The 15717-nt window shown below is 35.5% G+C and overlaps 1 protein-coding gene across 1 annotated transcript; it reads right to left on the bottom strand.

Annotated features, from left to right (window-relative positions):
- Nucleotides 1-13956: 13956 nt before the first annotated feature.
- LOC144999624 (RING-H2 finger protein ATL52-like) lies at nt 13957-15442 on the bottom strand. The gene has a single exon (XM_078958751.1). The coding sequence runs from the start codon at nt 15154-15156 to the stop codon at nt 14248-14250; it is 909 nt and encodes a 302-aa protein (XP_078814877.1). The 5' UTR covers nt 15157-15442; the 3' UTR covers nt 13957-14247.
- Between the last annotated feature and the right edge of the window lie 275 nt (nt 15443-15717).

Genomic DNA, 15717 nt, shown 5'->3' with positions numbered 1-15717 from the left:
CTTCGAGGACAAACTCTGATTCTAGTGGGGGAGAATTGTAACGCCCGATTTTTCAGGTAAAACACTTAGCAAATTATTTCCGTTATTTATTTTCTTGGATCCGAGTATGTTTGGCGTACGTTAGGTACGCTGAGCGTACTCTTATGCATGCATGAAGTGGGAGCCCCCTGGTACGTTGTTCGTACCCATGCATGCTTAGGGCATACGTGAGTCATCCTCTACATAGATTTCACTCACATCACTATCATTGTCGAATTCAGATGTATTTTCAACATTAAGTTTATTTTCTGAACTCAACTTTGTGCTTAAAGAGTCAAACTTTTGTATAGTATCAGATTTAATTTTCTCTTTGTCATTTTCATCCAAGAGATGTTTCAACATATTTTTGTGATCTTTGGACTGTATATAAGATTTAATTTTGTCCAGTTCTATCCTATAAGCATCTGAAACTTCATCAGATGAGATGATAGATTCGCACCGATAACAATCAACATCGATTTTGTCCTCTTTCAATTCAAGAAAGGGCAAAATCATCTTATGGATTTTCTTCCTAATTTCACAATCAAGATGTAACTGGGTAATATTGAAATAAAGTCTTTTAGCAATTAAAAAAATGTTTCTTTGTTTTAACAACCCTAAATTGTCTCGTTGTGAATAAATTAAATTGTCCCTAGACCTAGACAACTCTAACTCTAACTTCTCAATCCATATGCGCCTCTTTTCACTTTTATTTGAAACCCTGCCGATTTGATCGGTTAATTTAGCATTGTTCAAACAAGTTCTTTTTAAACTTTCACTGAAACTAGATATCATATATTTTAGATCATCTAATTCAGTTTCATATTGAGACACAAGAATATTTAGAGATTTAAGAATGGTGTGTACCTTGTTTATCACCTTCTCGCATTTGCTGATCTCCTTAGGGACATGTTTCGCAGCGAAATAGCTGTCGGAGACACGACCACAATCATTAGTGTATCCTCTAAGCTCAAAACCTTCATTTGTCACCATAAAGCACCTTCCATCGATCTGTGAATCACCAACTTTCACCATGAAGCTTTTCCCGTGAGTCGGCCTACGAACCTCTTCATCCTCAGAGTTATTTGACCATACTTCAACTCTACCAAATTCATCATCCTATTCTTGAACAATTAAAGAAGGTTTAGTGTCATCAACACTCTTCTTCTTCTTGACTTCCTCCAACTTTCTAAGGAAATAAGCCTCATCATCCTCATGTTCCTTCTTCTCATTCATTCTTCGTAGCATGCACTCCTTTGCTAAATGGTTTTTCCCATGACAATAGTTACATTCATGGTCGAAGTCACCTACAAACTTTTCTCCTCCTTCGTCTCTTCCTTTTGAGAGTTGTTCGCACTCTCATCCTTTACCTTCTCAAAACTATAACTCCCCTGCCAGTTTTGGTTTTTGTTGCGACCGAAATTCCTCTTTGCGAACCTCTTTGGGTTGGACACCATCAAAGAAAAATCTTCTTTAGATAGTTTACAATCAGAGAGATCAGACTCCGAACCATCATCAGCAACCTTCTTTCCCTTTTCTACAAGCGCTAAAGAACCCATTCCAAAAACAACCTTTCTTTCTCTTGTCACTTTGTCTTCATGTGACATCAGAATTCCAACAAGCTTTGCTATGGAGTAATTTTTGAACCGCTCGTGTGCTTTAACTGTCGACACCACAACTTTCCCCTCAGACCTTAACCTGTTCATGAACATGACTTTTTGTTCTATCACTTCACATCTAGTATTATGTTTCATCATCCTACTTAGAAGATGATTATAGTGGTTGAATGTTTGGTCGAGCCTTTCCTCTAGCTTCTGAACAAAGGCTCCAAACTCCGAAATGAAGAGCGTTTGAGTAGAGTGCTCAAGATCAGCATCACTCGAGTATACTTCTTTGAGCCTATCCTAAATGGCTTTTAGTATATCACAGGAACTTACCAGACGAAATGTGTCTGGCGGAAAACCAAACGTAATAATCCTCATTGCCTTGATGTTGCTGATTAGCTTGTCTTTCTCATCCTGCAGAACATCTTTGACCTGAAGAAGAATATTATTATAATCAGCTTGAGTTTTTATTTCACTCCTAGTTCCAGAATGAGAGATTGTCTGCACACTCATGGAATCCCATATCAAGGAGCCATTATCTTCAAGACCAAAAATATAATCTTCAAAATGCAATGCCCACGCTTTATAATCATTTGGAAAGAGTATAGGGATCCTTGTTGTAGATCCAATGTTGCTTGAGAGATTGATGGAGTTAACGTGAGAATCGTCAGGATGTATGTCGTTGGTTTGATAAAAACCTGCAAGAACCAGATGTGTAAACCTAAAATTGAGTTTAGGGTAAAAATAAAGATCAAGATTGAACGTCTGTAATCGATGAAATCGAAGAAGACGACAAACTACAGATCCTATTAAGCAGAAACCCTAAAAGCACTTTAACAGAAGAGATATGTATGGATTACACAGTCTCCTTCTCTGATACCAATTGATGAGAATAAAACTCGAGTGATCAAATAGATTCAAACAGGTAAAAGAATCAAGAACATAGAATGAAGATCAAATGTGTCGAATGATTATTAATCACAGCCTTAGAAGAGCTCAATAAAGAACTGGTACTGTAATGGTGCGTAGGGTTTACAAAAAAAAAAGACCATTACGAGATACGGTGCATGTATGCACCTTAAGTAGTAACACCCTAATAATAAATAAGTGGCAGACAGGCCCAACCCGAATACAAAAATGACTAAACTATAAGCCCAAAATGACGCAACACTTAAGCCCCAACACAGTTAATCAGTTAATAGAATATATAATTGTTCTTGTTAGTTAGTAATAAGTAACAAGTATCAGATTGGTTCCATGTTGGGATTTAACTATGATATAAATTGAAATTTCATACATTTACGTTTTCGAGCTTGTGAGAAGTATTGGATATTGTTGGGAATTTTACGCAGATCTTAATGCAAATTTTCTTATCTTAATTAAGAACTTGTTTAATTAGACTCTAAAAATGTTAGGGTTAGCTGAATAGCTTGTTTTGGTTAATTAACTGGGTAAAAGAGATTCTAATAGAGCTTGCTAGGTTTGTTGGATTAATGTCTAAGTCCATAACTATAATTGGTAAGACTTGACCTGACCCGGCATGGTCCATTTGGGTTGCATGGCATCATGCACTTGGATAGACTATAATGAGAGAAATAAGACACTTATGGTTATTAATATATTATAAGTTCTAGTATATTAATAATAAGAATAATGAGATTATTTAATTAGTATTGATCAAGAATTAATCTAAGATTAATTGAGTGATCAAAAGAAGACTAATTAAATATATGGGTTGATTGTGTAAATCATCCATACTTGTATAGTGGGCTAATGCTCCATGGATAATCAAGTTGGGCTAAAACCCATAGGATGGTCCATGGATGCTCCATGGTGTATTTGAACCCATGGATCCAAGGAAATGGAAAGTCATGACAATTAGGGTTTGCCCTAATTGTAACACTATATAAGGATATTATTCTTGAAAAAATTGGCACTAGTATTATTCTAGAGAGGGCTAGCCAATTTCATGAAGTGTAGAATTCTCTCTAAGTTATTCCAAGTGCTTATGGTGTTGTGTGAACCATTTGAGGTGTCACACTTGGGGCACTAGGCACTCAAGCTTCATGAAGACAAGCACTATCAAAGAGGTATGTATTCTATCTTGTTATATTGATAGTTTTGTATGCTAGATTAGGATAATACCTTGGATGTTCATATTTGCATGTATAATAGAGAAAACATAGATCCAAGGTATTTAGGGTTGCATGTACACTTAGGAGTGTTAGAATGCTCATAACCCAACAGTGGTATCAGAGCCTAGGCTTGTTTTCTTGTTATACCTGCAATAGAAGCTGAAAAAACGAATTTGTTGCTGTCTGATCATCAGACTCGGTGAGTCCATCAGGAGACTCGGCGAGTCCATGCCTAAAATGTGATCAATTCAATCCAACTCGCCGAGTTGGTTCATGCACTCGACGAGTTGGACCCCAGACAACATATTTTCGAGTTTTTTAGCTAGAAATGGACTAGGAACATTACCCTAAGAGGTTTTTGAACTTATAAACTTGTTTTTGATGTGGTAATGTTCATGCTAATCCAATTTCAAAGATAATTGTCAATAGATTCATGTTTTGTATTAGTTTAAAGGTTAGACTAATTACATGAAAAAGTTTGATTTGAATTATCTTGTTCTTATGAGTTGCTTAGATTAATAGAAAAGTTGAATGAAATACTTGTTTTCAATCCAAATTAATCTAAGAGTTGATTCTAAAATGTGTTTTTGTAACTTGTCCTCAAGTTATATGAAAAGTCACATTTAAGTTTCATAAAACTCATAAAAGTTGGCAAAGGTTACAAAAATGAAGAGTCTAGTTCTAATTAATTGGAGTTATGACTCCATAATTTTTCCTCAAGTTATGGAGAACCAAGAGTCTCTTCATTAAATAAAAAAATAATAATAAAAAAAAAATGTAACCTTAATTAATTCCATAAGTTATAAAATAAAGAAAAAGTTAATTCTTTTATTAGTTTAAAGTCTTCCATAACTTCTCCTCAAGTTATGGAACTTGAAGAGTTTTTGGATTAAAACTACTTTAAACACATAAGTTATGGAATTAATTAGTTTTGAATAGTTCAAAACTTGCCCTCAAGTTTTGGAATTTGTAAAGTTCTCTTATGAATACTTTAATTCCAATTTAGCCCTTAGAATTTTAAGAGTTAAAATTCAACCCTTATACTTTATAATATTATAAGTTAATAATATATATATGTATAAGAGTAAAGTCAGTCTTACCGCTACTACGCCTCATTCACGAAGCCGGTCTATAAGGTGGGTATAAGGTTGTTGCCTATAAAATGGCAACTTAATGGGTGTCCACTCTCACCCACCGCTTGCTTGACCGGTGGAGGGTCGTTAGCCGAACGGGTTTGACAGGACTATAATTCTCCCTTCATTAAAAGTATTAATGATAAATACTAAGTAACTAAACTCTTAATAATTCCCAATCTTAGTTACTTAGGAAAATCTGAATAAGGTTTAAGTCGGTTAGTGGAGCGTGTGTGGTTAACCGGCACACTAACTCGTATTTAACAAGGTAGGCAAAGGGTAACTTAATGTTTATCATAGTATCGATGGAGCGTGTGTGGTTAACCGGAACATCGATTGAGGGGTAAACAATTAAGGGTACCAAGTAGTTTGCATGGTTACTTCACACCTTGTTTTGTGATCCTCGACATCCCAGTCACAAAACCTGAAGGGCACACTCGAGATTGAAACATGTCATTGAACGGTTCAATGAATCTCAAAGATCTAGGAGTTTCAAAAACCAATTAAAACCTAATAATGCATTTCGTTTATTTTGGTGGAAATTGGTGAATCGTCATTCACCTACCTTCAAATTGTTTTATAGCGTGGATTACAGCATACCTCTTCTAAGTTATAAAATAGTTTGTTGGGTCCTAGCCTTAATATTTCATATTGGGTGTCATATTAAGGACTTTAAGATCAACTATCTTGAATATCTCCCAAAAGATGTCTAGTTTAGACATTTATGATCTTCCCAAATCTCTGGAAACAAGCTTTCCTAAATGAAGATGATGTTCCAATGGAAATCATACTTCTTTCACCTCCTCCAATTATTCTCCCCAACCCACAAGTTCTTGAAAAGTTTAAGGTCACTCAAGTCCTATTGGCAAGGCAAGGTCTAGGTGTGGTCACATCTTGGAGATGTAGTCACATATTGACAAGCCGAGAGAGTTGGGTGTCAAAGTCTTGAGAAAGTTGGTAGTTCAATCACTTTCTAAGTCACATAGTGAGTTCCTTTGGGACACCTATGAAACAGACTATGACAAGACCCTTAATGATCTTATCTACCTACTAAGATCAACTTCCTAAAACTTGATGGACATTGACAATAGTGACACAGGAAATCCAGAAAAGCATTCAATTCCCAATGGAAAGGGATCGGCCATAGTCAGCTAGGTTGACCAAATGGTAAAGAGAAAAAGGCTAAGTCTGTAATAGTCCCGTGTACCATTATCAAAGGGTCCATATGTTTATATTCCCAAAGGAAGGGTCATTAGTTGTGAAGCTACCAAATTTACCTAAGGATGTTAAAGTCAATAAGTTTGACTCTACTTCAGGTAAAGTCCACTTTCTAACTCTGTTAAGTTTCTATTCTGAGATTCCTGATACATGATGTGACTGGGTCACATGGTAATGTTTTAAGAATCAAAGAAAAGTGAAGGAACTTAAAGAAAGAATATGCTGAATCTGATCGCATAGATGGATTTCTATCGCGTAGTTTGAAGATCGAATTCCTGAGCTACTTCTTAGGAGTTATGAGATATTGCTTAGGAATAGATAACAACAACTTTTCATGTGGATTGTAAGGATAAGTTTTTCCGCATAGTTTTAAAATAAAAAAAATTTTGATTTTAGTTATTTTAAAATATCCTTACAATGGCATTTGAGGAAAAATTGTTGTTTATATGATTCCATTAATAGTAAGAGTGGAAATATGAAATTGATTCCTTCATTTGTGGTAATGTCTAAATTTACCAAATAAGGAAAGATTCTCATCACCCAAGTCTCAATTAGACCGAAACTTGGAATCATGCGAGTTGTATAGCATGATGAATGAGAACTTTCAAGTATTGGAAAATTAAGACTAATTACTTATTCACATGGATATGTGAGTCAAGTAATGGACTAAGGGATCGAGTACATAGTCATGTGCACTGATTAAGTCCACCACAAAAGATATAAGGCTATTTGTCATAGTTTACTAAAGCTCAGTAAATATGATTATACTTACAAGCTTAAGTGTAACTCTAAGACATTGGAAAAGGTTCCAATGCATGGCAGAGCAGATAAGAAGAATCAAATTAGGCAGAAGGATAAAAGTTTCTCAAATCTGAAAAGATGGGAGAGTACTTTAGTATCAGTTTTGTGATCATCTTAATGATTAAGAAACCATATCCAAATTAGTTCTTTAAGGAAGTCTTAGTGCATTCTTATGACTAAGAAGAAGGGAACTTGAATTGTTGAAATGGTTAAATCAAGAAGATGAGTCATACTTCGTTCCAATACAAGTCTTAGAGTCATACTCCAAGACTGTAATTTGAGTGACATGTCTTTAAGAAGGTTTAAAACACGTGTCAAATGTAAGAGTAAAAGTTCTCTACTCTTGTACATTTGAAATTGGTAAGTTGTGATGTTTTGGATAAAACAAAGACCAACTTAGGCCAATTGTGTGAAGTGTTTGTCTTGGTTAGAATCCACACTATCTCTTGGATGTTTGACAAGGGAGTCTTATAGGTCAAGAGGACAGTGGGAGTCTTAAAGGTCTTGAAATTCTCAAGAACTAATCAAGAATAGAACCTAAAGTTCTTCACTAGCACACGACTTAAGGTTTATAACCTATCGTGTTGACATATTCTGTGCCCATTCCAATTAAAGTTGGCTTTGCATATGAGTTCTTGGAGTTCTCAATTGATTGCACAACAACTTGGAAGCAATGGCAGGCCCTTGAGCTGCCAGGTGGCAAGAAATTAAGATTGAGTTCAATCCATATGGTTCTGGATTTGTCATTATCTTTGTCTTGTGATTATGGTTTTGACAAATTCATATGGGTAGGAACTCATACACCATATAAATCTAAGTGTCATAAGGTTTCTCTCCGATTCATGAAAATGATGGTGAGGAAACACTTTCACTAAGTAGATTTTAGCTAGATAGCAATTGTGATGTTTGCATTCTCAAAGTCGTTAGTGGAGCGTGTGTGGTTTACCGGCACACTAACCTGGACTTGTGAGAAGTGGCAAAAAGATCTAACCATTATGATTACGGCATCCCTCTTCATAATTGTTTAGACACACAAGTGTGCTATCTAAGGGAAGGTGTATGATTTTGATAAAGTTCTATCAAAACAATCCAGTATCAGAAATCTGAACTTTGGTAAGAAAGTCAATAAAGTATTGATTTCTAGAAGTCTAGCTGATTTCTGAGTACATGTCAAAGCTAGTGGGAGCATAAGTGTTATGCTAATAATCATCATGTTAGTGGGAGCATGATAATTATGATAAAGATTGCAAGTCAGCAATGTTAATTATAGAAAACAAAAGGTTTCAATTGGGAAAAAGTTGTTTTGCTATAATTAAGGGAGAGGAAATTATACTTCATCTCAAATCTATAAGCTTAGATCGTGAGGTTTTAATCATTTAGTCAAGGATATATATGAATTTCATGTTGGAATGGCTCAACATAAGGAAATTCTGTATATGGGTCCATTATTTGCGTTCTAAAATTCGATTATGATTACGGCATCCCTTTTCATAATCTGAATTATGAGAACTTGGCAAATAGAAATGGAAATGTTATAGCAAAAGACTGGTTTAGTCTTTATGTGAGACATCATAAATCGTGTCCCATATGCTTCGGATATAGGATCGATTACATGTGCTATAGTTATTCTTTCTAAAGGTTTCCAAATGCCTAGGGCATTAAGAAGGGAAAAGGTTTAGAACTGGATATGACAAAAAGGATTAAACAATTGTCAAGGACAATCTAAGGTTTACCAAAGATTGGTTGCTCAAGGACAGTTGGAAGTATAGTGATAATTCTGGAAGGACCATATTGATATAATCTGTAAGGAGGCAACTCTTATTCAGAAGTGATAGTCAAAATGAATCTGGAGATGTTTCAAAGTCAGAAATTTCAATCTGTGTAAGATTAAGGAAACTTAATGCAAGAAGGATGTTTCCAAGGAGTTGATCTCCTTTGGAATACTCTGTAATGATTGTTGCCAAGTCTTTGTGAATTTGTGCATAATCGTTACAAGAGGATCAATGCATATAAGTTTAGAATCTAACATATTTCAGTAAATGGCATGAATTTGGAATTCTTGCATTTGCAGTAAGGATTTGGGAGTGTGAAAAGAGAATCATTGAAGTTATGTTCAATTGATCTAGTTCACAAAGTAGAGATCATAGACAAACATAGTATGCATACTTGGTGTATGGCATGACTAGTGTCAGAAAAACATAGTGTACATGCTTGGAGCATGGGACAACTATTGTTTTAAATTCAAGAATAAAGTTGATAGCTGAAACAGTATACAATGAATAATGTGTAATCATATGGTGATAAATAAAAGGTGTTTTATTTATGTTCATAGGTTTTGATACCATATTAGATTCAATTATTATTGTGTTTCACTTTGCATGTTTTGACTTCCCGAATAAACTAGGTTATTCTTCCGGAATGACTAAGTTATTCAAACCATCTACAGTCGGTCATATGTTGGAAGTAGATATGAATTAAGACTGTCATGGGTTGGCTTGTAGAGGTCTAAGGTGTTGGACAAATGGCTACAACACTCATGAGTGCTCATAAGTTCTGAGTATTGGATTCAACCCGCGCTCATTGGAATCACTTCATGGATTTTATCACGAGTGATCATGAGACGATAATATCTTATATTCTTCAAACCTAGAGATATGAGTTGTTACTATGAGTTGGTTGTACATTGATTGCACGAAACCGCATTTAGTAACTCGGTGCTATAAAACGTGCCTTTGTGTATGATTCAACAAGTAGTAGAACAAGCCATATAAGTCGAAGTTTATCCATTCCTTTTACCTTCGGGATAAAAGCGATATCTGTGGGCCCCTCGATGATTTGATGATGACAAATGGAAGTGCTCGGCCGGGCCAGGACTGATTTGATTTGTTCAATTAGTCAGTCGTCATAAATCGGAAATCGGGAAACAACAAATGGTCAGAGAGAATGATTATAGTCCATGTCTCAGTCCATATGATATCTAGAATGGAGGAATATATGATCCCTTATCTAATGGACAAGTCATTGACAAAGGTCAGAGTTTATCGACAAGGTCAGAGTTCGACAGAAACTTTTGAGAGCTACGATTGCCAGTTGATTCCTGAAGTCATACGCAATAATAGTTTTAGACTTATCCAAGTGGGAGACTATTGGATTAATGTCTAATTCCATAACTATAATTGGTAAGACTTGACCCGACCCGGCATGGTCCATTTGGGTTGCATGGCATCATGCACTTGGATAGACTATAATGAGAGAAATAAAACACTTATGGTTATTAATATATTATAAGTTCTAGTATATTAATAATAAGAATAATGAGATTATTTAATTAGTATTGATCAAGAATTAATCTAGGATTAATTGAGTGATCAAAAGAAGACTAATTAAATATATGGGTTGATTGTGTAAATCATCCATACTTGTATAGTGGGCTAATGCTCCATGGATAATCAAGTTGGGCTAAAACCTATAGGATGGTCCATGGATGCTCCATGGTGTATTTGAACCCATGGATCCAAGGAAATGGAAAGTCATGACAATTAGGGTTTGCCCTAATTGTAACACTATATAAAGATATTATTCTTGACAAAATCGGCACTAGTATTATTCTAGAGAGGGCTAGCCGATTTCATGAAGTGTAGAATTCTCTCTAAGTTATTCCAAGTGCTTATGGTGTTGTGTGAACCATTTGAGGTGTCACACTTGGGGCACTAGGCACTCAAGCTTCATGAAGACAAGCACTATCAAAGAGGTATGTATTCTATCTTGTTATATTGATAGTTTTGTATGCTAGATTAGGATAATACCTTGGATGTTCATATTTGCATGTATAATAGAGAAAACATAGATCCAAGGTATTTAGGGTTTCATGTACACTTAGGAGTGTTAGAATGCTCATAACCCAACAAGGTTTTCTCAGTACCAACTTAGATAAAACACATTCTGAATAATTAGATCTAGGTTGATTACATGATTAGGAAAGTCGCAACAGAACTGAATTTGTTTTTATTACTTATTTCATTTAGTTTATTTCACGACAATTTTTGTATTTACTCAATAATTAAAACCCCTTTTTTATATTTTCTGTTTAATGACTAGTATACGCCTTGTGCAAAGAGGCATTGGCTAGGCTGTATCATTGAGGATTCGACCTTGCTTACCTGTGCTATCCTTTAGTACAACCAGTAGTGATTACTTTTTTTCTGCTTAAATCATGCATGACAGTGGTTTAACAATATAGAACTATAGGTTATCCGTAACCCTGAGACTATCAGCAATCCTAAGGCTCACAACCTATGGGTTATCAGCAACCATGGGTTATCAAGAACTATGTGGACTATCAACAGTCTTGGAGTTATCAGAAACACAGATAAACATATAACAACAATCAATGATTAAGAACACAAGCACATACAATACCTACACTAGTCTACCAGTCTAATAACTCACTACTTTATATCAGGCCTCAGCCAGTACTCTACGTCACCATTAGTAAACCACTATTGAATGCATAACTATAGATAACAAGAGGTAAGATAAACAATTGAACATGTTATCCCACTCTAGAGCTACAACCTAACAAGGAACATGCAAGAAATCCTAGATTAAGAGTTCTCAAGCTATCCTATATGACTACATACATCTATTAGAGCACTCAACTAGATGACTACCAACCTCCTGGTACTCTAACCAATACACCAATACTCATATGTCAATATAAAAATCTATGCGTTATCAACAACCCTGAGACTATCAAAATTCCTGTAGACTATCAACATTCCTGGAGTTATTAGCAATTCGGTAAATAATCATAAAAACCATTAAGACTCAACTAGTCTAGCATGCACCCTAATAAGACTCAACTAGTCTAGCATGCACCCTACTATGGCATAGGTAGTACAGCGAGAAAATTAACCTGAATTAAAGACTCGGGGAATTATAGCAATACAATCACTCCAGGTACTAATCGCTCCCACAAATCGGCTAACACCAAACAAGGTTGAACCTTAATCAATAACCTAATTCCGTCAAGTTTGGCCTAAAGTCAAATTGGTAAAAAAATTAAATGGTAAACTGCTAACAAAGTCGACGATCAGCTAGTACCACGACATGGAGGACTTTTGGCCACATCATGGGAACATCCGAACAAAACAATCGTGGCATCCTCCTATCCCACGACGTAACAGGCCTATCGCCACGTCATAGGAACTGATTTTGGATAGTTCAATGGATTAGACCTTTAATCTATTAAGCCACACACTTATCTCCTCCATAAAGCTTTCCTACATCCATTGAGTCATACAATTTCATTGCATTATAGTCATGCATGTAGAATGCATGTATTTCCCCAAGCTAACTCATAAAAATGGTGGAAATGAGGTCAAAATCTCATGGATGAGCCAAAACGTAACCGAATCTAAATCTGGAATATTAAACCTCAAAGGGACCTCAAGGATCCATAAAGTTTCCAACTTTATGGAATCTAACCACTCAAACTCTCCCAAACATGGATAAAATGCACAAAAATCCTACATTTAGAAGCATAGAGCATAAAGTTTGGAACTTAAACACTAACAATGGTCCAGAGTAAGTGTTAGAAGATGATGATGAGATTTGCAAGCTAGATCTATGCACCAAGGATGCTCCCTTCATATTCAAGACAACAAAAACACCACCAAAAGCTGAAGAAATCAAAATGGATACTAGGGTTTCGTTGAAAGATTTGGAGGCTGAAGAGAATGCGTTAAACCTTGATTTTAGGGTCTTAAATATTGAAGAAACCTAAAAGATCATGGGCTTGGACTGCAACTGCTGTTACGTCTTGACCTCCCTCTCGACACATTCTGAAGGCCATCGTGGATACGCATTCATGAATTTGGCATGCCACACCGTGGTGCTCCAACCACCACATCGTGGCACAAGGTAACTACCTACATATCGGGAATCTTTATGGCTTCAAGAAAATCGTGAAGGAAATGACATAGATATTCCTAATCCATCATCTTTTAATAGGTGGAATATGGAAAAAGAAACAATATAAAGGAAACAAACCAAAAGAAAGATGACAACCAAAAAGGATCCAACAAGAAACCAAATCTTGTATTTTGGAAATGTAAAAAATGTGAAATGAAACAATATAACAAAGGCATATGGGCAAATCTCTCTCTCTCTCTCTCTCTCTCTCTCTCTCTCTCTCTCTCTCTCTCTCTCTCTCTCTCTCTCTCTCTCTCTCTCTCTCTCTCTCTCTCTCTCTCCGGTGATCATAATCTTATTTTCCATCTAATATATGTTGTGTATTATATAACAATAATTCCCAAGACATTATATGTTCAAGATGATAATCATGCACCGAAGAGGGACTCAGGGGTGACTAAATACCGACTAATCGAACATTAATAATCATCAAGTTAATAATAAGCAATCAAAGTTAGATTATAATATCCACTGAATAAAATGTACTTTAATGCATTGTAATATATATATATATATATATATATATATATATATATATATATATATATATATATATATATATATATATATATATATATATATATATATTAAGCTATGTAAAAGCTTGGAAAAAGTAGTTAGTAAACAGTGAATTTAATCATAAAATAAGAATCGAGACAAATAATATGGAATAAAAACTAATGCGAATGAAGCGTAAGTATAAAAGTCGAGATCTAAAAACGGTACTTGTTATTTGTTATTAGCATGTTGGGCTTCCGATGTTGGGCTTTTATTGTTCTCAAATGTGGGCTTCAGATTGCACTTGATAGTTGATACCTGTTCAACAGGCTTCCGATACCTGTTCAACAGCTTCCGTGATTCATGAATTTCATTGCCTTCTCTCTATTTTTATTCTTCTTGCCTTCAAAAGGCAATCCCATTATCCCAATTAGCATACAATATCGCATATTATATAACATGTGAAACCCAACCATGTAACACACATGAAATGATTAGAATGCAAAATGGATAAAAAAAAAAATGCTAATATGAATGTAGAGTGCATGACAATGTATTAATGTGTTACAAATGAAATAAAATATCAACATATCACTCAATACTGGTGTACAGTATCATCTTCTATTTAGCCTTAAGTTCATGTCATGTTTCAATGTGGATCATCATCGAATCTTTAAGCATTCTCCTTTTGAGTACATATATACAGTAATAATTGCAAGTACATGAAACTAATTGCTAACTAACCATAAAAAATTGACGGTAGTTTTAAAAGCAAACCCTAGTCTATCCACCCTCTCTAATAAACAAATGAAACTTGCCACTTGAACATGATCTTTTCACACCAAAATGGCTCACACATAGCAAATATTAAACCCTTGTTTCTCTCCAAATCATCCTAGATGATCCGGCGTCGCTCCCCAATTGGATTTGTTGTCGTGCCATTTCTTCGGCTTGATCAAAGAACATAACTTCGGCAACTGAAGCTCGAGTTTGACACAAATAGGTCAAAGATTTAGATCTTTTAATCTTCCTAAAACCCTCTTCTCCGATCTCAATAGCAACATCTCGTCCTTCTAAGTCGCTAGTCATCACTGGTGGTGGTGGAGATGGTGGCCGCGGAGGAGGAGGTGGTGGTGGCTGGGAGATTAGCGGCGAAGCTTTAATATCACAACATACTTTTGCTCTACACAACGGACAATTCGAGTGACTTTTGAGCCATGTGTCAATACAATACACATGAAATGCATGGCTACACTTTGGTAGAAGCTTAATGCTCTCATCTTCTTGAAACTCCCCTAAACAAACCGAACAATCTGTACACGAGACCAATCCATCGCCTCTCTTGTACTTACATATCGTGATGGACTTGATCAAAGCCTCATCCAGACCCCTACCTAAAACAAGCCATGGTACATAGATCAATGGATCGTGATGATCTTCACCATGACCATCTACTCCCATTTCGGGATCATGGGTTTCTTGATTCTCAGTTGATGTGTTTAATGACTCGGATGAATCATTGTTTCTTAAACAGTAACGCGAGATTACAACGTAGTAACCCATCAAAAGGAAAAAACTTCCGATTAGAGAAATGATAACAATTACCACCGGTGAGAGTTTGGCACCACCCAAATCATCCTGTGGTGCCGGTGGCGGAGGTGAAGGGAGGATAACGTACTGACACCACTTTGTACAGTATATGTTGCAGATCTTTTTGGAACAATCTTTAGGGTTTATATGAGGAATCCATGTTTTTGGATCCTTCAAAGACCCCATAAGATTAAAAGTTGTACGCAAAAGCTCTTATTAACAGCTAAAATATACATTAAAACAAAAAAATTCTTAAGGTACAAAAGTATTTACAGATATTTAAGAGCTATAAACTCTTTCCATGTCTTCTCAAGCTTAAAGAAGACATATTAACTGCTGCATCAATGGCGTCTTGAAGGTTGTAAACAAAATACAAATATGGGGTCCGGGTTTTGAAGTAAAGATTGAGAAAACTTATAAAGATGAACAATTAGGAAGTTTGTTTTTTTGTTGGTGATATTTGATAAGTGTTGGGTAGGAAGTCATGAAAGTAATCAATGCTCTTTTAATAAAATAGAAGGCAAGTAGTAGTTGAAATTTTAATATAGTATTTATTTTAGAAACATGGAATGATTGACTTAAGACATGATTAGACGGGCTAAGAAAATGCTGGTCATATCTGTTCAAATCTTGTAGATTGTTTTAGGTTCTTGGATCAAATTCTCGGTAATTCAGTTGCTCTCAAAAACAAAACCTTTATCTTAAACTAGAAAGGAGTTGCCGAAATTAGAAAGGAGTTTACGAAAT

The sequence above is a fragment of the Lactuca saligna genome, chromosome 6, assembly GCF_052625555.1.
Source record: "Lactuca saligna cultivar CGN05327 chromosome 6, ASM5262555v1, whole genome shotgun sequence".
In the NCBI taxonomy this organism is placed as follows: Eukaryota; Viridiplantae; Streptophyta; class Magnoliopsida; order Asterales; family Asteraceae; genus Lactuca; species Lactuca saligna.
The sequence above is the reverse complement of the archived record's forward strand: the minus strand, read 5'-3'. Positions and strand labels throughout refer to the sequence as shown.

What these genes read in the sequence shown, in the direction of transcription:
- LOC144999624 (XM_078958751.1), bottom strand. Translation starts at nt 15,156, where the DNA reads ATGGGGTCTTTGAAGGATCCAAAAACATGGATTCCTCATATAAACCCT.